The sequence below is a fragment of the Pseudomyrmex gracilis genome, unplaced genomic scaffold (assembly GCF_002006095.1).
Source record: "Pseudomyrmex gracilis isolate BER0280 unplaced genomic scaffold, ASM200609v1 scaffold_228, whole genome shotgun sequence".
In the NCBI taxonomy this organism is placed as follows: Eukaryota; Metazoa; Arthropoda; class Insecta; order Hymenoptera; family Formicidae; genus Pseudomyrmex; species Pseudomyrmex gracilis.
Window position 1 is genome coordinate 220,643 of NW_018020812.1, and position 26,074 is coordinate 246,716.

The window sequence follows — 26,074 nt, forward strand, 5'->3', positions numbered from 1 at the left end:
TTTTTTATAAACAATGAGCGACGGATAAAACCTTCATATTATTATTCAGNGAGGTGACCTTGATAACATATGTCAAAATTGTTGAGATCGGAAAATAGTCCGTATAACTGCATAATTACCTATATTTGTTTACAAACAATAAGTTTTCAACTCATAATTTCTGAAGACAAAGTTCTCTTTTTTTCTCTCTCTTTTCTAACAAACAAAATTTCAAATAAAACGAAGAATCCTCTATCGCAAATTGTAGTTTTATTTTTTTTTTTTTTTCAAATATTTTCATCTGAAAGCAAGCTCGAGACATCAAAGAAAACTTGAGATAAATATAGAAATGAAATATATATCCGTAAGACTTTACGAATTTTGTTCGACAAGCAAACATTCAAAGGAGACATTTTTTTTTTTTTTTTTAAGACACGCAAACGCGCCGCGTAAGGCGCGAAGTAATCGCGCCGGCAGGTTCATTCGTTGCGTTTATTAATAGACGACGAACACAAGACCGAGAGCGATTTTAGGGTGTGTCCATATGTACCATCGCGACACTTCTCTTCGTCGTTCATGTCTATGTCGGGACAGTTTCTCCAGAGTTCTGGTTTCCCACGACTTGAGCGACTGCATCCTTCCTCTCTTGACCGTCTCTCTTCTTGCACTGTTCACTTCCAATTCACTTCGAGACCGCGACGGTCAACATATGTGATAAAAAAAAAGGACTTCACGACTGAGACCTTGTTTGTTACAAGGGAACGGCCAAATAAACGACACAAAATGCGTATCGACACGCGAAAGTAACGAAACGTGTCTATCAGACTTCCGTTAAACATTGAAAAGAAAGAGAGTTCGCTTTTTCTCCTCTCTTTACAGAACAAAACAAAAAAAAAAAAAAAGCCAGAAAGCAACAGGCGATTCATTTGCCATAAAGTTGATTTTTAATCATTTCGAAATAAATATTACCAAATCGCAAACAATATTTTTTGTACAAACTAACTCCGGAGAATCCAGCAAAGCTGGCGATAAACTGTGGCAACGAGAACGTATTTTTGTCGTTCAAGAACAGCGAGCGCGAATTGCTCGCGCGCGAAAGACGCCGCGACGCCGACGACGCGAGTGCCACTGCGAGTGCCACGCGCGAGTAAACGCACTTCGCGTTGCGGTTCGAGAGGTGAGACACAAAGAAAAATGGGAAAGAAAAGGCATCTATACGTCTACGTGCGTATTGTCGACGGGCGCGAACCGTGTGAAAAATGAACGAACGCAACTTAATCCGCCGCGATGCGTGTCACTCGTCCCGTTCGGTTTCGCGGTGTCTCTCTCTCTTTCTCTCCCTCTCTCTTATATCGTGTATGCGGTTTTACTCTCGACACACGCGAGACTATTTTAAATGCATATGCACACGCACTCCAAGCTCTTTCTCTCGCAGCGGGTTGCCTTTCTGTATCCCGCGTGAAGAAATCATTCATACTGGGAATCGAAACGAGCGGTCGATCATTATTACAACAGAGAGACGGTTGTTTACGTCGAGATAAAACTCGTTACCGAGAGACTCTCTCTCTCTATCATATATTTTATCAATAATTCAACTTCATTCGCGTAATTATTTAAAATATGAAAATTACGTGCATTCTCGTTCGGTCCTCGTTCGAATCGTTAAAAACCAAAAGTTTTTTTTTATCAGACGTGCCGATGTTCTCGAAAATTTTTTTAAACAATTACGAAAGCGGCATAAAGCGCGACGTAATAATTATCCAAGCTGCTCGCTCGGGTCGCGGTTTCTATCTACACGCAACGTATTAATTTATTCGAGCGTTATCTCGAAATAAATGGATATTCGGGCGCCACGCCGATGCACATGCTGCACGCGCGGTGTCGAGTATTTACACGCGGCGGCAATTAAACGGCACTTCGTTGCCGTTCGAGAGCGCGATAAATGTGCCGCCACGTGGGAAACGATTTGCGTTGTAATACATGGTTTATCATCGGATATCGGTATATGTGTGTGTGTGTGTATATGTGTATGTTTACCCACGAGAAAAGTGAATTTAACAGCTTGTTTAATTTCTATTCGCGCCCACGAGTTCTGGATCGAGTGTGTTGCGCGGATTATTCTCGCGTATTTCACAATTTTTGCAGAACCGATGGTTAACAATGCCAATTTCCCATCTTTCGTTTCGATTCGCGGTTGCGATCGGGAAGCTGCTGAATTGGCTGAGTTTGAAAAAAACGTCGAAAAGAACATCATGACGCGAAAATGGAAGGAGAACGAATATAAGGATGCGCGCTCGCCACAGACGAATTGGAATTATCGATGAAGAAGGACGCTGTCGGGAAAGGACTTTTCCTACACACAGAGTAAGAAATTCCGACGGAATACACGAGCCCGATATACCGTATTAGCCGTGGCGCGCGATTGGATCAAAATTGAATTTCGTGCCTCGACCTGTAACGCGGTGATCTCGTTACAGCTCGAGAAGTCCTCTCTCTCTCTCTCACTCTTTTTCTCTCTCTCTCGTTTTTCGTTCTATCTCTCGTAGTCTCTCCTCTCTCGTCTGTAATTTTAATCAGCGCTCGTGAAACAGTGCGGGAGAAGAAGAGGAACGGGATGGAACAAAAGAATTCGGAGAGCTAAAAAATACCGAAGAGAAAACGCGCAACGCTTTTATTCGCGCTCTCGACGTTATTCGCGCCGATAAAATAAATAATCTTGAAAGAATTCATCGCGTTCTCGTGCCAAAAGAGAGAACATCTTCCCTTGCAATATTCTACGTGCACAATGTTCAAGATAAAATAAGTTAATAAATGCGTGAATTTTTGTAAATTCTCTTTTATTTAGCATCTCGAAAGAGAAATCCAAGAGTCAGTTTTTCTTTAGATTATCCAACTGCTTGACGAAACTTCTTTGTGTCGGCAAAAGAAAGTCCGATGTTCGATGATTTTCGAAAGAGGCGACACGTAATATTCCGGAACGGACCAATGAGCGAGTCCATTGTTGGGAAACGCAAAACCGGTGCCACGACGGACAAGATTTCTCCCGTGTTAAAATGTTTCTTCTCGAAACCCGATTGTGCTGATACGAGATCATTGTTCCGACGTGGAACTCGCGCAGAAAAAACTTTCCCGGTAAACAGCACAATACGTATATATGAGAGAATCGCCGATCACTTGCTTTTTTCTATATCGCGCTGTTCTTTATTCATTTTTCTGAAGAATTCGAAAGAGTTTTTGCGTGACCTTTAAAAAAATGTATGTGATCGGTGATAAAATTTTAATTAAATCCCGTCTGTCAAATGTGTTAATTTAACAATCCATAAGACTAGTTATCCTCCGCGAGAAAAGAGAAGAATGTTCTTTAATAAAAAACAAAAAAGGCAGCGCAGAAAAAATGTACAAAATGTCAGGAAAAATGAAAGAAAAAATATCGGGGATAAGCAGGAGACGCGTTGAAGAAACCGCCCCAGAGACTGCACACGACGAGAGAGAAGAGATTTTCTCAGAGACAGAAAGAGAGAGAGAGAGAGAGTTCGCGAGCAACGTCGAAGAGCGATATCGTTGTCTCATTGTGAATGTCTCGCTCTATTTCATCGAGAAAAGCAAACCCCCACCACAAGCACGTTACATAAAAGATACTACCTTGCACCACCTTCGGCTAATCTACCCTTTCGGAACGGCGAGCTCTCGCCGGATGCTGTCCGCGGACGCCATTAAAAGTAAAACGAGGAAATACGGAAAGAAAAGAGAAGCAAAAAAAAAAAAAAAAAAAAACGAGCGCGAGAAGGAAGAGAAGGAGCATAGGGGATGCTACCTAATGCCGGTTTTTACCGGGAGAGCCCTCCTCGCGCGCTTCAACGAACTCACCTGCTCTTCATTTTCCCTTTTACCGCTCGTCTCTTTGTTAGCGTTTTTTTTTTTTTTTTTGTCGAGAAAGGTTTAGATTTTCGCGGTAATTAACGAGAAATCGTGTTACTCCCCGATTGCAAGCTCCGGTCCGAACCTTTTCTCAATTTGAAAAAAATTCTTTTGTGTGTAATATGAAACAATGTATCTATATTATACAAAAGTCATCTCGATCTCGAGAAAATCACACGCCGGAGAGAGCCGTCGGGAATTTTAGCGGCGCGATCATCGATAATACAGCTAATTCCCGAGAATCCGACTACGATATTAATAATTTGCGGCGCATCGAGACGAGAAACGCCAAGACCTTGACGTCGACAGCTATGGTATATTGGGCGTTATCGATCTCGGAAATTCATCAAATTTACAAACGGTTATATTGGTTCCTAATAAAATAATTCGTTTAACGACGAACGATCTGCCGCGTCTGAAAAAAGTATAGGCTTTTGTTTCTATACGACGCGAAAACGTTTCTCAAAAAAAGATATTATGTCGGAAGATTTGGAGAATTATTCACGATACGGCAAAATACGCTTGAAAATACACTGTTCGCGTACTTTTTTTCTATTATTTTAATAAATGATTAAAATACACCTATGTCTATAATTATTAACGTAATTATTAACGTAGTTATCTATATCATATTAATGTAATTAGTTACATTACATTAAGTAGAAATTCAGATGTGTCAGACCTTGACAAAAATAAATGGTTAATAAATGATCGCTATGTGGAATTATTATAAAAGCAGCGTTCGGATCTGTTCTGCAATCTGCGGCGCGGCTATCGACGAGGCGTCGACAAAACGACAGTTTTTAGCGGATTGGCGGGGCGTGTATCCCCGCTGGCCGAAAGAAGAGAAGCGTAAATAACGATAACTGGTCGGGACGATTTCGAGATTTATCGCAGGGTGAGTCGAACCGTGAGGCGAAATAAACGAAGGTATGTACAAGAGCGCGCGCAAGCTGCCGCGCGTAACGAAATTACGAGTTGCATACCGCGTGTAAAAATCTGCCACTGCTTCGACGAAACGCGACGTGTTCGATGCAATAACGAATAAACGTTCCGATTTACAGTCGATTTTAGCGAGCGATGCACGAACGAAAAACGGGAATGTATGAACATTAAATATAATTATATAAATATAAGGTTACGCTCAAAATTTATGTGTGATACATAAATTATGAAATAATTATGAGATAAAAATATTCGCAAATATAAAATATATCTCATAAAAATACAAAAATAAATAAAAATAATAAAACATTGATAAAATACTACATAGAAAATACTACATAAAAAATAATAGATATTGTTATAATATATTGTATATATAATATTTTATAAGAATTTTATTTCCTTTTTTACGTGTATATATTGTTTTGTGTATATAAATTTTTTTTTTTCACATTTTATGCGCAACTTTTTTTTCTTTATCTTTTTACGCATGAAAGGTTTTTTTTTTGTGTAAAAAGATAAGAAAAACGTTCTCTTTGCCGCTTCTGCGAAGCAAACCGAGGCGGTTACGACAAACGCGCTATTTTTTTGAAGGCCCCCCAAGCACCGTCGAGTCGAGACGTATCGATTCGGACGACAGAGCGTCGCTCTCGCACACAGCACATTTCTTCCGGGAGAAATTTCCCGCTATGTTTGCACACTCCATCGCGTGCAAACAAGTCCAGGAGTCGCGGGACCAAGGTAAATCGCCCAGGTGCATCTATTATTCGGTTAGCCACGTCGCAGTCAAGGAAATCTCGAAGCGCTGTAACGAGAATGCTCGCTGAACGACGAATCTCGCAATTTCCGCGAATCATTTACGAGGGATTTCAATATCTCGCGACAAGTTTGGACTGTCACTGCGCCATTGCACATTGCAACGACGTGCAAACCGAAAAACAGTGCTTGCAGCTTCCTCAACTACTTGTACTAAAAAGTAACAGTCACTATTAAGTGTTGAAATAAAAAATATATTAATAAAAATATTAATATATCAAAATAATAAATATATTGATAAAGTGTATTAATAAATATACTAATGATATATATTTACTTTGTCACCAAAAAAAGCCCGACATATTTTTGTTTATTACATTGAGAAAAAAGTTGTTTTAAATCAAGTAATATATTTCTTTTGGAACTCTTTTCTCTGTATTTATCTCTCTCTTCCCCTTCTTTCTTTCTTGTTTTAATAGAAAAAAGTAAAATACAAACTATAAATTAAAATGTAAAAATAGTTGTTTAAAAATTATATTCTTAAAAGTGTAATAAATATTCAAATTTAAAAAAATAGACACTTTGCACACGAGGAAATATCCACTGAATTAGCATTTGCTAAATAAATAGTTTTTTTTTTTTTTGAATAAAATAAAATGTTGTTTCAAGATAATTGTTTCCTCAGTGTAAGAAAAACCATCATTTGACATCGGCGACGTTGACTTTTACCGAGCATTTTTTTCAACTAACGTCTCATCTCCGTATTTGAATCTTCAAAGGTGATGTTACATTTTGCATTACATTTCACAAACGCGAAATCCATCCTTTTATTTCTGTACATCAAATAGACTTCTTTTTGGAAGCTTTTTCTCATAATGAAAAACTATTCATTGGAGGAAAACCTTAAAAAAAAAAAAAAAAAAAACCGTCTACGGAGAATTTAGCTGTGGAGTAAATCGTCTCGCTCGATAAGAACAAAGGAGAAGACAAGGAGGATATCCGAAGACTAACAATAAGTCGAACTTACTGGCGACGCGCGGTTTCGACTTTAAACCAACGATTGCTCCCTTCTTTATCCTCCTCTTTCTCCTCCGATTATTCTCTAGCGACGATCCGGAATTTTACGTTTACGACTGCGTTCGCTTTCGCTCACAGAAATCTGTTGCATTACGGGAAGGGTACAGCCCTGACTAGTATTTTACACACGGGGCGGAAAAGAAAGTCAGCCGCGGGGGAGAAAAGAGATAGGGAGAATAAAGGGGGACATGCAGGGTGGAGGGAGAGAAATACCGATAAACGAGTCTGCAAACGCGTAGGCTCCACGACCGAAGGAGCAGTCGTGTAACCAAAACGGAGGGAGAAGAAAGAGGACGAGAGAACCTGATCGCAGTAGTGTGACTCACTTGCCATAAAATGGGCCACCCCTCGCCCGGGCCCTCAGGCTCACCCCTCGGGTATCGCGGAGGGTTTGCATCGACGAAATCGACCCTTCTTCTTTCTACGCGCTTCTCCTTTTCTCTCCTCTTCTTTCTGTCAACTCGCGTTGTGGAACAATCGCTTTTCTCGCGGCGTCGCGCCGTTGGATTTTCTCGTCGACGTCGCCGTTGCGTGAAACGTGACGAACTGTGGCTCCGGAAAATTAGGTCATCGGTTTCCGGCGCCCGGCAATCGTTTTATAGGATCGCAGAATTTGGCGTTTAAATCAACAACGACGCTTTTGTCATTTTGTTCCCTTCACTTGAGCGAAGATAATGTTTTGCGAGAGATTTTCTTTATTCACGCGCGTATTTCTCAGCCGGTATTTTAGCGTAAGAAAACATTTACATATCTCGTACGAGAATGTGGAGAAACCCGTTATTAAGGATTATTAAGGAATATGTATTTAGAGAGAGAGAAAGAGAGAATCTCTCGACGAAAATCCTCGCGTGTGCGAGATCGATACGTGTTCGAAAACTCAACTTTCAAATTAACAATACAACTGACTTTCAAATCAACGCTATATTCTGTCTCCTTCTCTCTCCCTACGAGAGCTTCACAACAATTTTCTCTTTTCGCGGTTTCTGCATATTTCACACTCAAAACTCTTGAGAATATACTTTATCTCGTAAAGAATACTTTTGTTTGCAAAAGACCCTGTTATCAAGATAAGAATAAGGGATATTATATACGTGTGTTTTTCGAGGGCGGGTTGATGATGCCTCGCGTGCGACGAGCAAGGCCAAAAATGTGCATCACGTGCGGCAAAGTCCTGAGGCGGCATCGAGCGAGGGATATAACAAGGTTACGAAAGCGCGTCGTAATGAATGCCAACAAGTCCGGGAATATTGTTTCATCTTTCTCTCGCTCGCGAAACGGGCGGCACAGCCGAGTTTGCTCTCTTAATTTGTTTGTGGAACGCGATCTCTTTTTCTCGCTCCCGGGACCTTCTTTAACTCGGTGAATCTCACTTAAAAACGCATTTATATATATACGGGGCTAGAGATACAACGTCGCCGAGTCTTATGCATCGCGTGGCTCTTGTAGGTAAAAAAAAAAAAAAAATAAAAATAAAAAAAAATAAAAAAACTGTACAAATTGCATATGAATGCACGAGAGAAGCTGAATCGAGTGATCGCTATGAAACACGCGGCATTCGAAAACGCAATAAATTGCCGCTCGTTAACGAATCGATGTTGACCCCGCCCCGGGAGCGATAATTAACGACGGTAAAGGTAATTGTTATCGAGCGAGAATAGTGGTTAATTATAGATCGCATTCTCCCGTCCTGCAAAACAGACCGCCCTCGGATCGACGCGAATTTATCTCGTAACAATCACGCGCGCAATTCGTTAACAACGCGTACCGACCCGCATGCGGCAATTTCTCGGAAAGATCCAATCTCGTATTATCTCACGTGGTGAAACTAGATCGCCGACAATAAATCTTACTCGCGAAATTAAAGCGCGATGCTGTTTCGTGCGCACGTCTTAATTCAATTTTCTTCAGGCGAGTTCTCTCATTACGCGCAATCTGCTAAGGGAATACGTGAATAACGAACGTAATCGACGTGATTCTGAGTTCCGACGGAGGAATCACGCTGCGCTTCTGAATCTAGATACGCGCGATTTATGCAAGCAAAGTAGCTCGCGATAATAACACGCGTCATCGACGCTATTTAAACACAAAAAGTATTTTACACTAGGTATATTTTATGCTAGAGAAATAACAATCTCAAAAAAAAAAAAAAATAAATAAATAAAATAAAATGATAAATGCTTTTCGCGATATTGAAAATTACTCGTGTAGTATGTTTTTTTGAAGAAACAAGTCAATAGAGAAAAAGCGCGGCTGAAAATGGAAAGCTCCACGGAGTTCTTGTCTTTTACTTATATATGTATAGACAAATGGAGCTTTTGCGTGGTATATATACTGTGTGGGATGTTCATATAAACATTACATGCGTATAACACAGAAAAACCGTACAGACGTAATTTTATAGTCTACCTACTACCACGTCAGAAACGGCTGCGTACGGGTTGCAGAGTGGGCGGACGAAGCAAAATAGACTGTAATGTTTCGAGCGTAATAAAAAGCGCACCTAAGCTCCATCGAAAAGAAATAAAAGATAATGCCGGTTTCACATAGAAATAAGAGGAGAAAAGCGGGTATCGTGTTGGAAGAGGCAATATCGAGGCCTCTTCGGCGGTTGAAAAAGAAAAATAGAGGCAAAAACGTATCGAGATATCGATAACGACGAAAACGACGAACGAGGGAACAAAACCGGATAAAGCAACAACCTGAACGTACGCGACGGTTTCTAATTTAAGAGCTGATCGGAACAAAAAAATAACGCGCTCTTCCGGATTTTATAAACTTCAGCCTAGGAAGGACGAGAGATCATTTCTCGAATTGAATATCGCTACTTTTAGATGCGGGGGAAAAAAAAAATTAATATTTTTTTACTTTCGAACAATTCGACGAGAAACTATTTCTTCGGATCGTTTTAGCGTCTGGACGTGTTTTCGAGTCGAGTGAGAAAATAAAAAGAGTGAATGATAAAGTTACGCAGTTAAAACAGGCCTCGCGTCTACTCCGCGGGAGAGACGCTCGTTGTCGTAAATTATCGCCAACGTATTACTGGATGCGCGGCTCTATTACCGCGCCGATCGACCGACAGTTTGCGCGCCGAAGTTGGCGGAGCGCGCGGTACAAAAAGAAATAACCCACCGGTCTCTCGTTAAATCCCGCGAGAGTCAGCGCGAAAAGGAGAGAGAGACGGCTCTAATTAATTGAAGAAATAATTAAAACGTACGTGCCAACGGCAGGCGCGGTCTCGTCAACGAGGCTCTTTCCATTCCGCGCGCGATATCAGCCGCCGTTAATTGTGTAACCGCGCAAAGCTTAGCGCGCCGAATTCGCCAAGCGGAATTCATCTGTCCGCGGCGCGAAACACGGAACAATAGCGGGAATATGCTACACCGTATAATGATCGCGTTCGCGTGTGATTCAAGGAAAAAAATTTTAAATTACGACCGTAGTTACTGTGACATTTTGAAGTAAAAAAGCTATTTTAATATCAAAGTTCACTTTATGATAAAATAGACAAATTGAACTCTTTATAATCTAGTGTGTTATATATATATATATATATATATATATATTTTAGAGCTAGTCTACAATGAAGGTAGCAAGGCTGTAGGAGTAAAAGATAAACCATTTTTCGGTGAAGTAACAACGGGAATTACGAAATGCAATTCTTATTTCGCACTGCCTTACTGTCTTACTGTTAGCAAATGAAAAAATGTGCGTCAAAAAACGCGAAATAATTACTTGCATAGACAAAACTCTCTCTGAAATAACTCCAAAAAACCTTACTTCTTACACTATACTGCCTACTTTCATTGTAGACGACGGCCCTTTAAAGCGATAAACTATGTATCATTTTTAAATTAGATTTGATTTCCGTGCTCTTTATTTTATGTAATTATAACGTGATAGTAATTATACTGTATGCGGTTACGTTTCTCTTTTAATCTAATTTTACTAAATTCTCAATACGAGCGATAATATATATGCATATGTATATATATATATATATTTTGTATTGAGCAAATGCTCAAATACTGCATCAGACATTCTGAGGAACGTTATATGAAAGTCAGTCATTAAAAGAAATTTTCTGCAAAACAATCCATAACAATATCGTCGTTTGCATCTGCAGCTCCAATAATATAATATTATATTATAATACATTTTTAAGTTGTATTTCATATTATCGCTCGCGTGTCCCAGGCGAGATTTATTTCAATTCAAGATACTTTAACGTCGAAAATTTTCATCTATATCCTTCTGTGATTTTGATCGCGCGCTCGTGATTAATTATTTATGTTTACTCACCTGTCTATGTATCCGTCACCGTCGCCGTCGCATGCCTGGAACAGCTTTCGCACACGCTCCTCATCGCAAATCGAGCCCGTCTCACTTTCGGCATCAGCGGTCTGCGACATCTTCCTCTTGCTCACTGGAACTCGCATTCGGCCATCTCGCAACGAACGGTCATCGGTTTCCTCGCCGATTGCCTCGCGTCGTCGCCCACCTCGCGCCTCATTTGCGCCCCGATTGCTTTTCGCGAGCCGAATCTTAATTCGCGTCCGTGCGAGATCGATGCGACGCTCCTCTTCCCAGCTGCCGCCGACGCGCGTCTATCCCGCGACATGCGACGACGCGTGTCGCACGCACGGAAGATTCTGAGGAATCATTGCCGATTCTGACAATCGTGAATATCACACGAAATCGCGCCTCGCGTGAGAACGCGACGGGTCGTGATACAGTTGCTCCGAAATGCTGCGAAAAAAAAATATATATATTATGAAATAATTCCACGCGAATCGTTTTATATACTTGATGTAAAAATTAAGAGAATTTTATTTATCGCGAGAAATTTGAAAAAATCGATTATAAGAATAAAATAATAAATAATTCAAAATGTGAAACTACATGAAAAATGATTCGAGATCAGAAGATACACACAGGATTTCTTAGACCGAGACAAAATTCATGTTCCTATCGCACAAAATTATTTTAATATATCATGATGTCGTCTTATATGTATACTTACCCTGCAGTCACAACCACGATTGACCCTATTTCCCGATGGAAAGACTCGCGTAGACTCGCGCCGCTCGCGAAATCGGACATTCGATCGAACGACCCGAGCTCTCGTGTCAATGGCACGCGGGACTCGGGTTGCAAATCCGTCGGTCGCCAAAGAATATTCCGGTGCTCTGCGCAGACAGAAGACAAAACGGAGCCGCGAAAGAAAGTGGGAGGCAAGTATATCGTGGCACACGTTGCCGTGTCACGCGTTCCGGCCTCGTGACATCGGCGTGTCTCGTCTCCAAGATTCCAAAGAACCCCGATATCTCTCTTCCCGTCGGAATTTGTTAGTCGACGTGGTAGGCGCCGCCGCCGTCGTTCTATTTTTAGACGCGACGGATGCCCACCCGCGATCTCGTGTGCCGCCCGAAGCGCGTGATATAAACAGACCTGTCACGGAGTCGCGATGCCGCGTTATATGCTAGTCTCACTTATCTCGCACAGTGAACACAAGCGAATTACTATGACAGACGATAATTAGTTCGGTGCGTCGTTTCCGTTCGTCGACACTTCGTTGGCTCGACGCCTGAACGAGCAATGCCCGGCACTCTGACGCACCGAAAACTCCAACCGCTTTTCTGCATCCACCGCAGTTTCACCGAGTCACCAACCCTAACCTCAAAATCCGAAGTTGCACCGCCGAAACAAAGCCGCAAACGTGTACCATCTAGCGGTGAAACCGTAAAGACAAAATAATGTCGTAAGGTTTGTTCGCGTCTCATGTGCCCCAATATGCTCCTATTCGCTTCATTTTTTTCAATGACACTTTCATGAAACTTCAAAACTTTTTTTAACAAACTTTTTCAATAAAAAAAGTCGCACTCACAATCAGTGCGCACTAATGCAGACTACCGAATTCGCTGTTAGGGCGTGTTGGGGCGAGTAGGAGCATGTTGGGACATTTGCGACGCGAACAAACCTCGTAGTGACCGACGATAAAGAGCCTCCGCACAAACTCTTTTGTAGTGAGTTAAGTTACATTAAGTACCAGCCATAAACTTAGATTCGTACGTAACTTTAAACTTTAAGGGCCTTCTAAAATAAGATATTAGCAGAGAGAAGTCTGAGAACGGCCCACGGCCATACGAGTTTCTGCGATACCTTTTCGTAGGACATGGTTCTATTCCGTGCTAAGTTTGTGGACATGGTTCTATTCCGTGCTATGAAAACACCGCGTGGTGGGGATACGCACACCAAGCGAGACTAGACTACGCACCCTTCCGCGATCGCACACGGACAACAGTCTTGTTTGTATGATGTACATAGTATAGAAATATTCTATATATTATATTACGTAAATATATTATATATTACGTAAATATTTTATATATTATATTACTTATTATATATTATATATAAATATTTTTAGGAAAACCAAAACTAAAACTTAAACCCTTAAGCAGATGCGAGATGAGTACTACTTTCATCATGGCCTATGATCATACAAGCTACACCAGTTTAATTCGTGCAGTTCGTAAAGGAGAACTAGAAAGAGCAAAGGAGTTAATTAATTCTTTTGGACTATCTTATTCACAAGCATGGTCGGAAGGATATGTTTTACTTCGTGATGCTATTGAAAAAAACCATACAGATATTAGGAAACTACTTTTAACAAACGGTTCTAGAGTTAACAGCAAATTCAAAACCCCTTCTAATACTCCACTTTATTTTGCTGTTATAAATGGTGACATAGAAATTGTTAAGATGCTTTTTAACAGAGGTGCTACCATTGATGCTAAAATTCACCATGGCACAACTCCGCTTCACAATGCGATTGAAAATAAGAAAATGGAATTTACTAAATTACTTCTAAGTTATGGAACTAACATTGACGCCAGAAGCATTGAATTAAATGAAATTTATTTTTTATACACTCATGTTACTGTTCTAAACGTATATACATTACATACATAATTTTACTACGTATTATTTATTACCAAATAAATAATACTTTGCATATTTATATTACGTACACGTTACTATACAAATTAAAATCACAACGTCTTACACTGTATATCTGTTTAATAAATAGTTTTTGATTTAAAACATTTCACACATTTTTCGAACTAACCGTTAAACAATACACATATCACATAAAACTGTAGAAGTTATACATCTTCTAAAATTCTGTTTTTAATACAGTTATATACTTCCACGCTTTTAACTACGTCAAACTTAAACTTCATTGAAATTCTGGAACAAAATAAATATAGATGTATTATTTCATATTTTAATATTTATTAATATAACAAGTTGCAGAAAAAATTAAGATATATATTACACTTACTTTTGGAAAGCTTCTATTATTTCGGCACTTTTTTTAGTATTACATACAATGGCAGTTTTGCAGTTTTTAGGGTCAAACAATGGTCTGATGTATCGAATTGTCACACGGCTCATGTCACCTATACTAACGGCGTAAACGCTCCGTACCATTTGATAAATATAATTATGTGGCATATTTTTACAGTACGACGTCACCGATGCATTCATCACATTCTTTATGGAATCTATCATGTTGATATTCTTCAAGATGACTGACGATTTAGCTTTTTCGTAGAAATAGTACTTCCATTTGTTTTTACGAACATGTGCATCCTGCGACAAAAAAGGAACAATATGTACTGCCAAAAAAGTAACGATAAAGGCATTTCAAATTCTTGGACTTTCTTAAAGGATGTACGTATATATGTCAACATTTGCTAATAATCGCAATAGAAATAAAAATTGTACCACTATCGACTTAATTTTGTTGTACGCAGCTACTACGTTTGTAGTTGAAACCAACTTTAAAGTTAAGATCCCATCGTCCACCGTCGTGAAAAGATTGAAGTCAGCAAGCTCTTGTCGAAGTTCCCATAAAGGTCCCTACAAAATATCACACATACATGAAANTACTGTTTAATACATTTTCTGCAATTTTAATAAACAATTATTACGTGCTTACTTCTTCTTGCGTAAGATAAGTCAGACACACTTCCAAAGCTGGCAAATCGGAATGTTGAAAATCATTTATGCACGGACAAGATTGAAGTAAAACCGTAGTATCTGTTTCTACTACCTCCATAATATACCCGTTGTAAGTAAAACTAGTAGAAGGCGTACGAACGTTTGACATAGAAGTGATTTTAATCCTAAAATTGGAGTAGTTTAAATTAAACCTTTTACATTTGTATATATCACTTCTAGATGTAGTCTTGTGAGTTTTCCGTATCCGTGTCACTCTCGAATCAATGTAAGAACCGAATGAAATAAATGTACAGCTGTTAATTACTATAATAATTTATTACAACTGTTTTTTTTTTTAATTTAAATGGTTATACTTTATTTACTTCGTTTTCTCAAAGTTCATAAAATCTGCAAANTATTTAGTCCATGGGGCATAAACATCTGGAACATGTTCCGTTAATTTATCAACATTGACGCCCATGTACATAAACATATTTTTCGGCGAAGTCAGCGCTTGTCGAACAGATTCGATGTGTGCTAACACTTCTTTCTGCCCTACATCGGTATCTAGGCGTTTTTTGACATCATAGAAAAACTTATACTGCCACAACGGGCTGTATATAAGCTGGAGCTTGCCTGCCAAAAAAAAAAAACTAATAGTGATAGCAGTATGTGTATTTGTAATGGGAGTAGTAAGTAAAGTTTTGGCAAAGATACCGTCCGTGTATAACAATGTATCCATTAAAGTCATTGCAAATACTTCATCTTTTATGTTTCCATGTTTGTCTAGTAATCGTGTTAGTGCTATTTTTAAACTTTCGACCGTTACTATAGTTTCACATAAAAACTCTTTACAACACTGTACACTTTTTTCATAATTTTGTAATTCAACCTATACAAACAGTTAAGTGTATAAAATCTAGAATTTACATGTAGAATATATTTATGTCACACAATTTTGTTTCGAAAGGGAATAATGAGAAATTACTTCTATATTACCTGAATCAGTAAAGACAGAGTATGAGCATTGTGCGAAAAATCGATGCCACGAGGAGAGTGAACTTCTATATTATCATCAAGTAAAAAATCTTTTAGTTCTTCGTTAGAAATCAGTTGATTTCCTCTATTTACGGGAGATTCTAAAAGTACTTCCGCCAACAACGGAATATAAAGTTTATTTTCCAGACTAATAGAAGAAGTATCCATAATAACTTGTAACTGAAAATGAAATAAAGAAATAATTAGCATAAATATAATGGTAGCATAAATATAATAAAAAAATAAATAATTAAACATAAAGATAATATATATAAGTTTAGCATAAATATAATAAATGTAATTTATTTACTATTAATAATAACAAAAGTACATGTAAATATTTTGAGTATTGGAAATGAAATAAATACACTCTAATTTATATAAGAGAAACATAACTGCACACTACGCGAAAGTTTTAACGGTTATAGGAGAACTACAAATATGTATACATATATATTTATGTAGTACAGAACAAACACTTTGTTAAGCTTTTATAACCATCCAACATTTTGCGTAATTAATAACCATAAAGTCTTAATTGTTAAATCTTAATTATCAAACACATAAATTGTAACAACGTAAAGCAATATATAACTTGGTGCAAAACGATACCGATACGAACAAAAACGATACTCACATAAAAGAAATTTGTATTGACATGATCTAAATAGATAAAAAATGGCAGTCTTTTAACATCGAATTTAGGATGTTGCTCGAGCGTTTCCGTGTTATATCTCTGAATGTCATGAAAAGTGATTGATTCTATGCCAGGTATAATCATTTTTGCCCATACTTCTTTAGGCACATCTTTCTTAAAAGATGAAAAAATCGAAGAGATTGGTAAAAGTGTCAATATATAAAATATTTAGTGTATTTATAATATAATATAATTTGTAGCATGTAAAAAAATATTTAAGTATACAAATATATATACTTTTACTTCTTTGATAGCCTGCTTAAGCTTTTTTTCTTTTTGCTTTAAACCTTTTTGGCCGAAGTTTGTGTTTTGCTCGGTTACATGTTTTTCTTCTTCTTTCAACTTAAAATACTCGTCGAAACTAGGTTTGCCTGTCACGATAACCATCGGTGCATCGATAAAATAATGTTTAAGTAGATCTAAAAAATGCTGGTCAGGCTCGTTTACCAACTTTTCTATTTCGCGTAGAATATTCTTTAACCGTTGTTCTAACTAAATGTAAAAAAAAATTTTAAAGTACTTATGTAAGTAAAATAATTCAGGTAAAAGTTTTAAGTAATGTAAAAATACCATACATACATTATCAATATTCTCGTATACTAAATATTGAAAAAGACAGTGTGAGATGTATTTATGCGGATTTAGTTCAAATTCATTTCGGTAGTTAATCAATGATTTGCGAATTAAACTTTTCATTATTTTCATATTTATACCATTGGTATATACTTCCGTAAATACCTTATGAATAGACTCTTTTGTGATCAAATCAATTTGGTTTATTGGTACGTTTTCAAAAATAATATCCAAAAATGGAACTGACCATTTAAACGAAAACCACGTAATACGACATTGATCACTAAATTCACCAAAAATTGTCCTTAACGGACTATTGTTTGTTTGCGCGATATATTCTAAAAGTGCTAGACAAGTGGTATAGTCGTACTCCTGAGTAATTGCTGACGGTCCCCGCCAAGCAACATGTACTTGGCCATATGTTTTGTCCATGGATGGAAAAATGACTTCCACTTCTGCGCTTTTCTTGAATGATTCAATTGGATTTTGCCAAGGTCTCTCAAATATATCATTTCTTTTCTACAATTGTACAATAAACTTAAATTTTACGAAAGTAATAGAAAACTGAGTACATAGGTGTGCTTTTGTAAAACAAAATACAGAGTAAGTGCGACAACACGCAATTTGTTTTGGGATGCATATACCTTCGACATTATTTTCTGTTCTAAAGGCACTAACGCTTGAAAAATTTGACTGTGGTTTATGTTACCCGTTATCAATATAGTCAAGTTTTCTGGCCTGTAGAACTTTCTGTGAAACTGTTTGACTTTTTCATTAGTAGTACTTTCGCGCAAATTTTTTGTTGTACCTATAAATACAAATAAAAATATTTTCCACGTACGTTTTCAATTTGAAATATACATATATATACAGGGTGATTTAGAACAATTCGGTATCCTTGGAAATACATATTCTTGACTAAATTCTAAGACAACGTTTTATCTGGCAAAATGTTGTCAGAAGCTTAACTTTTGAGTTCGTAATAAAAAAAGCTGATCGCTACGCACTGTTTCTGTATCGTTTTCTCTTTCTCTTTCTCTCTCTCTTTTTTTTCTCTTATTTATTTCCTCATTCGTAAGTTGTATCATTTAATCCGTGCATCACATAAATCACTGTCAATCACGGTGAGTTGCGCCGCGCTTGCCTAATTCTTGGATCTGACTCATAGTACGCCAACTAGTTTTGTTAGTAACTCAAAAAGTAAGCTTCAGACAAAAGTTTTTCAAATAAAATGTTGTATTAGGATTTAGTCAAGAATATGTATTTTCAAGAATAACGAGTTGTTCTAAATTACCCTGTATATACACACACAAACAGAAGTTGTTAGAACAATTTTTTACCTGCTAGAAGTGACTTATATCCACATTTTCCTGGATAGAGAACTCCTAACATTTTTTTATGTAATACAAAATTTGCTGTACGTTCCTTAGCCTGGGTTTTACAATAAACTGTACCGGCATTGTGGCCTTTTCCAGTAATATGATGTACTTCTACAAGATATGCTGTATCCTAGCGAAACGTTCAAAAATAAATAGTTTTATAATTGTAAAACTTTTTATTTGCAGTTTAAGAAAATAATAAATATTGTTTTTTTGTATCTTTCAAACAATAATATAAAGTATGATAACATAAAGAAAGTCATATATTATTTAACTTTATCGTTGCGACAAAATATAGTGCAAAGCATGCATGACAAACGAAACATTTTACTGTGCAAATTATTAAGTTTTTGTAGAAAGTATAATACGTGGGGAAAGAAATTGCAGAACCACAAGATTGTAATATGAACACCGATAAAGTATAGTAACCACATATATTTTTTTACCGAAATATTCTAAATACATCTCATAATTTCGCTTACATAAATAATAAAAAAAATGTTATATCATAATTCTTTAACATTGAAATCAATTTTATATTGATTTAAAATTTCATCATTTATTTCTTTAAGTTAAGATAAAATAAAAAATGTATAGTAAAGTTCTATTGTGTTACTAGAAAAGTTTGCAAATCATGTATCGGTGTAGATCTATTCGTGAATTGGTAAATGTTGCGTTACCGGTTGTTTTTTTCAAAGAATGTAAATACTGTTATGAAAACACACACAGCAAAATAGCTTAAATATGTTGTTGACTTTCTTGACTTTTATCATATTATTGTTATCATGATATAACGTTACTTTGAAAATGTTACGATTTAAGTGAGTGTAGATACACATTAAATTTTTATACAAGTAACGAAACATATTGTAGGAAAAAATAAGTCTGATATTATTCTCTGATTTTAGGTTTCTTAACTTGTTTGATAATTGAGTACAAAAACAAGTATTATTTGTCATTCACAATAGTTTGCATCTTTTCGTTTTATACACTTAAACAAAGAATTAAGGAATGTTGTACCTCTAAAGTAGGGTAAAGTATGTGGTTTAGATATGTTGGCATTAAAGTAAGAAATGCTTCGCTACCAGCTGCTCTCATAGAAAAACAAGTGTGAGTTTGGAGACCAAATGCTTTAATGTTATCTGATAGTATTCTATCACCCCATACTTGCAAAATATTATTGTAAGGGTAATCGTCGCTGCCCATGAAAATAAGATGCTCCATTGCGAAAGGAAGACCATCGTTATCAAATGTTTCTGTCACTGATACGAAATACAATAGTAAAAACTCAAAGTATTTGTAATGTTTATACTTGTTCAAAAATATTACGTAAAAACTGAAGGTTTGTTTTACAAAATGAAGTTTCGTGTCAAAATGAAAGAATCTTCAATAATAAATACTAAGATCAATTATATATACGTATGTGTAATAATGCATGTTAATACAGTACCAATATTAACATCTCCATTGATAAATGGACCGTGTGTTTCTGCAATACATACAGTGATGCCGGTGTTTTTGGATCTGTATGCATAAAATGGAATACTACCGTCGATGTTTATTGAGTATAACCGTTCGAAGTTTTCTGTATTATCTGACAAATGTTCTTCACCACACGACATTTTATTAAAAACGAATTTCGTGTAAAACTAATATTCAAGTATCTTAAATTGTAACTATAGACCAGTGACTGGTGTACGTGGCAACTTGTCGGACAATGCTTACTTTTTATGCACAAACAGAACTTTCGCAGGTAAGGTACACGATAGATATATTTTCGTAATATACAAATCCGTACATTGTAAGCTGGTATTTATAGTATACGTAAAACTGACGTAAGTTTCTTTTGAAATAATAGACGTTTCATTGGTTGCAAAAATGACCAATCGGAACATAAGCTTAAGACAACTTTAGATATAAGATTCGACTATGAATACCAGTCGTAATACGACAGAAAAAAGTACTTTTATTAAGAATAGTTAGATTTTAAGACCGAAGAACAGACTTTTGCCTAACGCATACCGCATAAAACGTAAGAAAATTAATTAATCCAGCTTTGTGTTTTCATTTCTACTTCTTGTTCTAGAAAGCTTTGATTGGTTGATTCTCTTATGTCTTATGCGTTATGCATTATGGCTAGTGCCAATAATCCACAAGTAATGATGGTTTCATTTACTAACATGAAATCGATTTAGGAATAGAATGTTTCGTTGGTAGAACAAAAAGTGCTGCACCGTAACACGTTCGTTTTTGCGGTGTATGGTGAAACATTGACTTTTACGGCATTTTGAGTTCTTTAAGGTTTTAATTAGTTGTTTTATTTCAACTGTAATTCACTATGCACTTTTTATTATTTTGCCAATTATCACTCAGCGGTATATAAATGCCGAATTAAAAGATACAATTTCGAATAAAACTATGTTATTCTATATGACTGCATTTGTACTATTCTTTGTCGCTTTTACGAAAAGATGTAAAAGTATAGAAAATGTTGAACGTCGCAAAGCCAATACAATTTACAAATTATGTAGAAAAAATGACGGTTTCTTTATTTAAAGCTGCAACAAGCAATGTTACGTCTATATAATGCAAAGATTGAAACAAAATTGCTCACGGATGCGTTTGTATATGGATGCAATGTAATTTTGTTGNAGCGTTATAGCAAAATTGACTTATAGCGTCTGGCACATTGAGGTAGCGACACAACAACTTCCGAGAACATACTCTAGGTATGAAATAGAGGGATGCGTGCTGTTATCAAGACATATAATTTTCTATCTGTATAATGAAGATTTTAGTCTTTATAGAAAATTGATCTGTCCACGTTTTACATTTTATTTTTCACAATTTTATTTTTATCTACATCGGACAAAAACGAACTTCATTGAACAGAATCTACCATAACACGTTTAAAGTTTATTTTAATCAAACTGGTTGTGTTTAAACTACCAAATAGACGTAATTCGATAAAAGCTACTACACATGTTTAAAGTGGAATTTAGACAAACAATTTATTTTTTCCGAATTAGAAACATGATTTCGCGGTGTTAATAATAAAATGTGCNANAGGTTAAAAATATTCAAAAATATATACCACTAAAAGCGTTACTATCCGCAGAACAAAATTTATTTTTTATCCAATCATGTTACTGTTCTAAACGTATATACATTACATACAAAATTTACTACATATTATTTATTACAAAATAAATAATATTATGCATATTTACTATTACATACTCGTTACTATAAAACTTAAAGTCATAACATANGTCTTACATTGTGTATCTGTTTAATAAATAGTTTTTGATTTAAAACAGTTTTACACATTTTTCGAACTAACCGTCAAACAATACACATATCACATAAAACTGTAAAAGTTATACATCTTTTAAAATTCTGCTTTTAATACAGTTATATACTTCATTGGAGCTTTTATATACGGCAAACTTAAACTTCATTCTGGAACAAAATAAATACAGATGTATTATGTATATTTTACTATTTCTTAATATAGCAAGTTGCAAAAACTTAAGATTTATATTACACTTACTTTTCGAAAGCCTCAATTATTTCGGCACTTCTTTTAGTATTACATACAATGGCAATTTTGCAGTTTTTAGGGTCAAACAATGGTTTGATGTATCGAGTTGTCACACGGCTCATGTCATCTATACTAACAGCGTAAACGCTCTGTACCATTTGATAAATATAATCATGTGGCATACTTTTACAGTACGACGTCACCGATGCAATCATCACATTCTTTATGGAATGTACCATGTTGATATACTCCGAGATGAGTGACGATTTAGCTTTTTCGTAAAAATGGAAGATAAATTTGTTTTTACGAACGTGTGCATCCTGCGACAAAAAAGGAACAATATGTACTGCCAAAAAAGTAACGATAAAAACAATTTAAATTCTTGGACTTTCTTAAAGGATGTACGTATATATGTCGACATTTGCTAATAATCGCAATAGAAATAAATATTGTACCACTGTGGATTTAATTTTGTTGTACGCAGCTACTACGTTTGTAGTTGAAACCAACTTTAAAGTTAAGGTCCCATCGTCCACCGTCGTGAAAAGATTGAAGTCAGCAAGCTCTTGTCGAAGTTCCCATAAAGGTCCCTACAAAATATCACACATACATGAAACTACTGTTTAATAGATTTTCTGCAAGTGTAATAAACGATTATTACGTGCTTACTTCTTCTTGCGTAAGATAAGTCAGACACACTTGCAAAGCTGGCAAATCGGAATGTTGAAAATCATTTATGCACGGACAAGATTGAATTAAAACCGTAGTATTTGTTTCAACTACCTCCCTTATATACCCGTTGTAAGTAAAACTAGGAGAAGGCGTACGGAAGTTTGACTTAGAAGTGATGTTACTCCTGAAATTGGAGTAGTAGAAATTAAATCTTTTACATTTGTATGTATCACTTCTAGATCTAGTCGTGTGAGTTTTATTATTTGTGTCAATCACAAATCAATGTAAGAATCGAATGAAATAAACATACAGCTGGTTACTACTATAATAATTTCTCACAACTGTTTGGTTTAAATGTAAATGTTTATATTTCATTTACTTCGTTTTCTCAAAGTTTATAAAATCTGCAAAATATTTAGTCCATGGGGCATAAACATCTGNAACATGTTCCGTTAATTTATCAACATTGACGCCCATGTACATAAACATATTTGTCGGCGAAGTCAGCGCTTTTCGAACAGATTCGATGTGTGCTAACACTTCTTTCTGCCCTACATCGGTATCTAGGCGTTTCTTGACATCATAGAAAAACTTATACTGCCACAACGGGCTGTATATAACCTGGAAATTGCCTGCCAAAAAAAAAAAACTAATAGTGATAGCAGTATGTGTAGTTGTAATGGGAGTAGTAAGTAAAGTCTCTGCAGAGGTACCGTCCGTGTATAACAATGTATGCAATAAAGTCATTGCAGTTATTTCATTTTTTACGTATGCATTTTTGTCTAGTAATCGTGTTAGTGCTATTTTTAAACTTTCGACCGTTACTATAGTTTCACATAAAAACTCTTTACAACACTGTACACTTTTTTCATAATTTTGTAATTCAACCTATACAAACAGTTAAGTGTATAAAATNTAGAATTTACATGTAGAATATATTTATTTCACACAATTTTGTTTNGGTAGGAAATAATGAGAAACTATTTCTATATTACCCGAATCATTAAAGACAGAGTATGTGCGATTTCGTGCGAAAAATCAATGCCACATGGAGAGTGAACTACTATATTATCAGCAAGTAACAAATCTTTTAGTTTTTCGTTAGAAATCAGTTGATTTTCTCTATTTACGGGAGATTCTAAAAGTACTTCCGCCAACAACGGAATATAAAGTTTATTTTCCAGACTAATAAAAGAAGTATCCATAATAACTTGTAACTAAAAATGTGAAATAAAGAAATATTTAGCATAAATATAATGGTAGCATAAATATAATAAAAAAATAAATAATTAAACATAAAGATAATATATATAAGTTTAGCATAAATATAATAAATGTAATTTATTTACTATTAATAATAATAAAAGTACATGTAGATATTTTGAGTATTGGAAATGAAATAAATACACTCTAATTTATATAAGAGAAACATAACTNCANANTACNCGAAANTTTTAACGGTTATAGGAGNANTACAAATATGTATACATATNNATTTATGTAGTACAGAACAAACACTTTGTTAAGCTTTTATNACCATCCAACNTTTTGCGTAATTAATAACCATAAAGTCTTAATTGTTAAATCTTAATTATCAAACACATAAATTGTAACAANGTAAANCAATATATAACTTGGTGCAAAACGATACCGATACGAACAAAAACGATACTCACATAAAAGAAATTTGTATTGACATGATCTAAATAGGTAAANAATGGCAGTCTTTTAACATCNAATTTAGGATGTTGCTCGAGCGTTTNCGTGTTATATCTCNGAATGTCATGAAAAGTGATTGATTCTNTGNCAGGTNNAANCATTTTTNCCCNTACTTCTTTAGGCACANNTTTCTTAAAAGATGAAAAANTCGAAGAGATTGGTAANAGTGTCAATATATNAAANATTTAGTGTATNTATAATATAATATAATNTGTANCATGTAAAAAAANATTNAAGTATACAAATATATATACNTTTANTTNTTNGATAGCNTGNTNAAGCTNTTTNTCTTTNTGCTTTAANCNTTTTNGGCCGNANTTTGTGNTTTGNNCGGTTACATGTTTTTCTTCTTCTTTCAACTTAAAATACTCGTCGAAACTAGGTTTGCCTGTCACGATAACCATCGGTGCATCGATAAAATAATGTTTAAGTAGATCTAAAAAATGTTGGTCAGGCTCGTTTAACAAGTTTTCTTTTTCGCGTAGAATATTCTTGAACCGTTGTTCTAACTAAATGTAAAAAAAAAATTTTACTTTACTTATGTAAGTAAAATATTTCAAGTAAAAGTTTTCAGTAATGTAAAGATACCATACATACATTTTCAATATTCTCGCATACTACATAATGAAAAAGAAAGTGTGAGATGAATTCATGCGGAGTTAGTTCAATTTCATTTCGGTCGGCAATCAATGATTTGCGAAGTAAGCTTGTCATTGTTTTCATATTTATACCATTGGTATATACCGTTTTAAGTACATTATGCATAGACTCTTTTGTGATCAAATGAATTTTGCTTATTGGTACGTTTTCAAAAAAAATCTCCAAATATGGAACTGACCATTTAGACGAAAACCACGTAATACGACATTGATCACTAAATTCATTAAAGATTGTTCTTAACGGACTATCGTTTGTTTCCGCGATATAGTTTAAAAGTGCTAGACATGTGGTATAGTCGTACACTTGNNTAATTGCTGACGGTCCCNGCCAANCAACATGTACTTGGCCATAGTTTTCGTCCATGGATGGAAAAATGACTTTCACTTCTGCGCTTTTCTTGAATGATTCAATTGGATTTTGCCAAGGTCTCTCAAATATATCATTTCTTTTCTACAATTGTGCAATAAACTTAAATTTTACGAAAGTAATAGAAAACTGAGTACATAGGTGTGCTTTTGTAAAACAAAATACAGAGTAAGTGCGACAACACGCAATTTGTTTTGGGATGCATATACCTTCGACATTATTTTCNGTTCTAAAGGCANTAANGCTTNAAAAATNTGACTGTGGTNTATNTTNCCCGTTATCAATATAGTCAAGTTTTCTGGCCTGTAGAACTTTCTGTGAAACTGTTTGACTTTTTCATTAGTAGTACTTTCGCGCAAATTTTTTGTTGTACCTATAAATACAAATAAAAATATTTTCCACGTACGTTTTCAATTTGAAATATACATATATATACAGGGTGATTTAGAACAATTCGGTATCCTTGGAAATACATATTCTTGACTAAATTCTANGACAACGTTTTATCTGGCAAAATNTTGTCAGAAGCTTAACTTTTGAGTTNGTAATAAAANNAGCTGATCGCTACGCACTGTTTCTGTATCNTTTTCTCTTTCTCTTTCTNTCTCTCTTTTTTTTCTCTNATTTATTTNCTCATTCGTAAGTTGTATCATTTAATCCGTGCATCACATAAATCACTGTCAATCACGGTGAGTTGCGCCGCGCTTGCCTAATTCTTGGATCTGACTCATAGTACGCCAACTA

The 26,074-nt window shown here is 35.7% G+C and overlaps 3 protein-coding genes across 6 annotated transcripts in view; all 3 read right to left on the bottom strand.

Moving 5' to 3' along the window:
- Positions 1-12,982, bottom strand: part of LOC109858849 (colorectal mutant cancer protein) — a 45,493-nt gene extending 32,511 nt beyond the window's left edge. Inside the window, exons 1-3 of one of the 4 annotated variants that reach the window (XM_020436512.1) lie at positions 12,653-12,981; positions 11,696-12,400; positions 10,975-11,421 (exon numbers count right to left, since the gene is read on the bottom strand). In XM_020436512.1, coding sequence (XP_020292101.1) covers positions 10,975-11,111 — 137 coding nt within the window. In that variant the 5' untranslated portion in view covers positions 11,112-11,421; positions 11,696-12,400; positions 12,653-12,981. Of the gene's footprint in view, positions 1-529; positions 823-10,974; positions 11,422-11,695 lie in introns of those variants that run through there. The other 3 variants (XM_020436511.1, XM_020436514.1, XM_020436513.1) reach the window with 3 other exon arrangements.
- A 125-nt stretch (positions 12,983-13,107) lies between these two features.
- Positions 13,108-20,106, bottom strand: LOC109858869 (uncharacterized protein C05D11.1-like). Its single transcript, XM_020436544.1, has 14 exons — positions 19,820-20,106; positions 19,390-19,631; positions 18,331-18,499; positions 17,635-17,798; positions 16,997-17,509; positions 16,655-16,909; positions 16,358-16,531; positions 15,682-15,900; positions 15,400-15,574; positions 15,066-15,318; positions 14,681-14,867; positions 14,467-14,601; positions 14,021-14,331; positions 13,108-13,926 (listed from the first exon to the last, which is right to left on the bottom strand). Exons 1-14 carry the CDS (start codon positions 19,989-19,991, stop codon positions 13,842-13,844), a joined length of 3,054 nt encoding a protein of 1,017 aa, XP_020292133.1. The 5' UTR covers positions 19,992-20,106; the 3' UTR covers positions 13,108-13,841.
- Positions 20,107-21,617: 1,511 nt separating this feature from the next.
- LOC109858870 (uncharacterized protein C05D11.1-like) overlaps positions 21,618-26,074 on the bottom strand; it is a gene marked incomplete at its 5' end in the record, with an annotated part of 12,290 nt that continues 7,833 nt past the window's right edge. The window contains 5 exons of the mRNA XM_020436545.1: positions 21,618-21,831; positions 21,923-22,233; positions 22,369-22,503; positions 22,583-22,769; positions 22,965-23,217. Of these exons, the coding sequence (XP_020292134.1) occupies positions 21,750-21,831; positions 21,923-22,233; positions 22,369-22,503; positions 22,583-22,769; positions 22,965-23,217 (968 nt within the window). The remainder of the gene's footprint in view (positions 21,832-21,922; positions 22,234-22,368; positions 22,504-22,582; positions 22,770-22,964; positions 23,218-26,074) is intronic.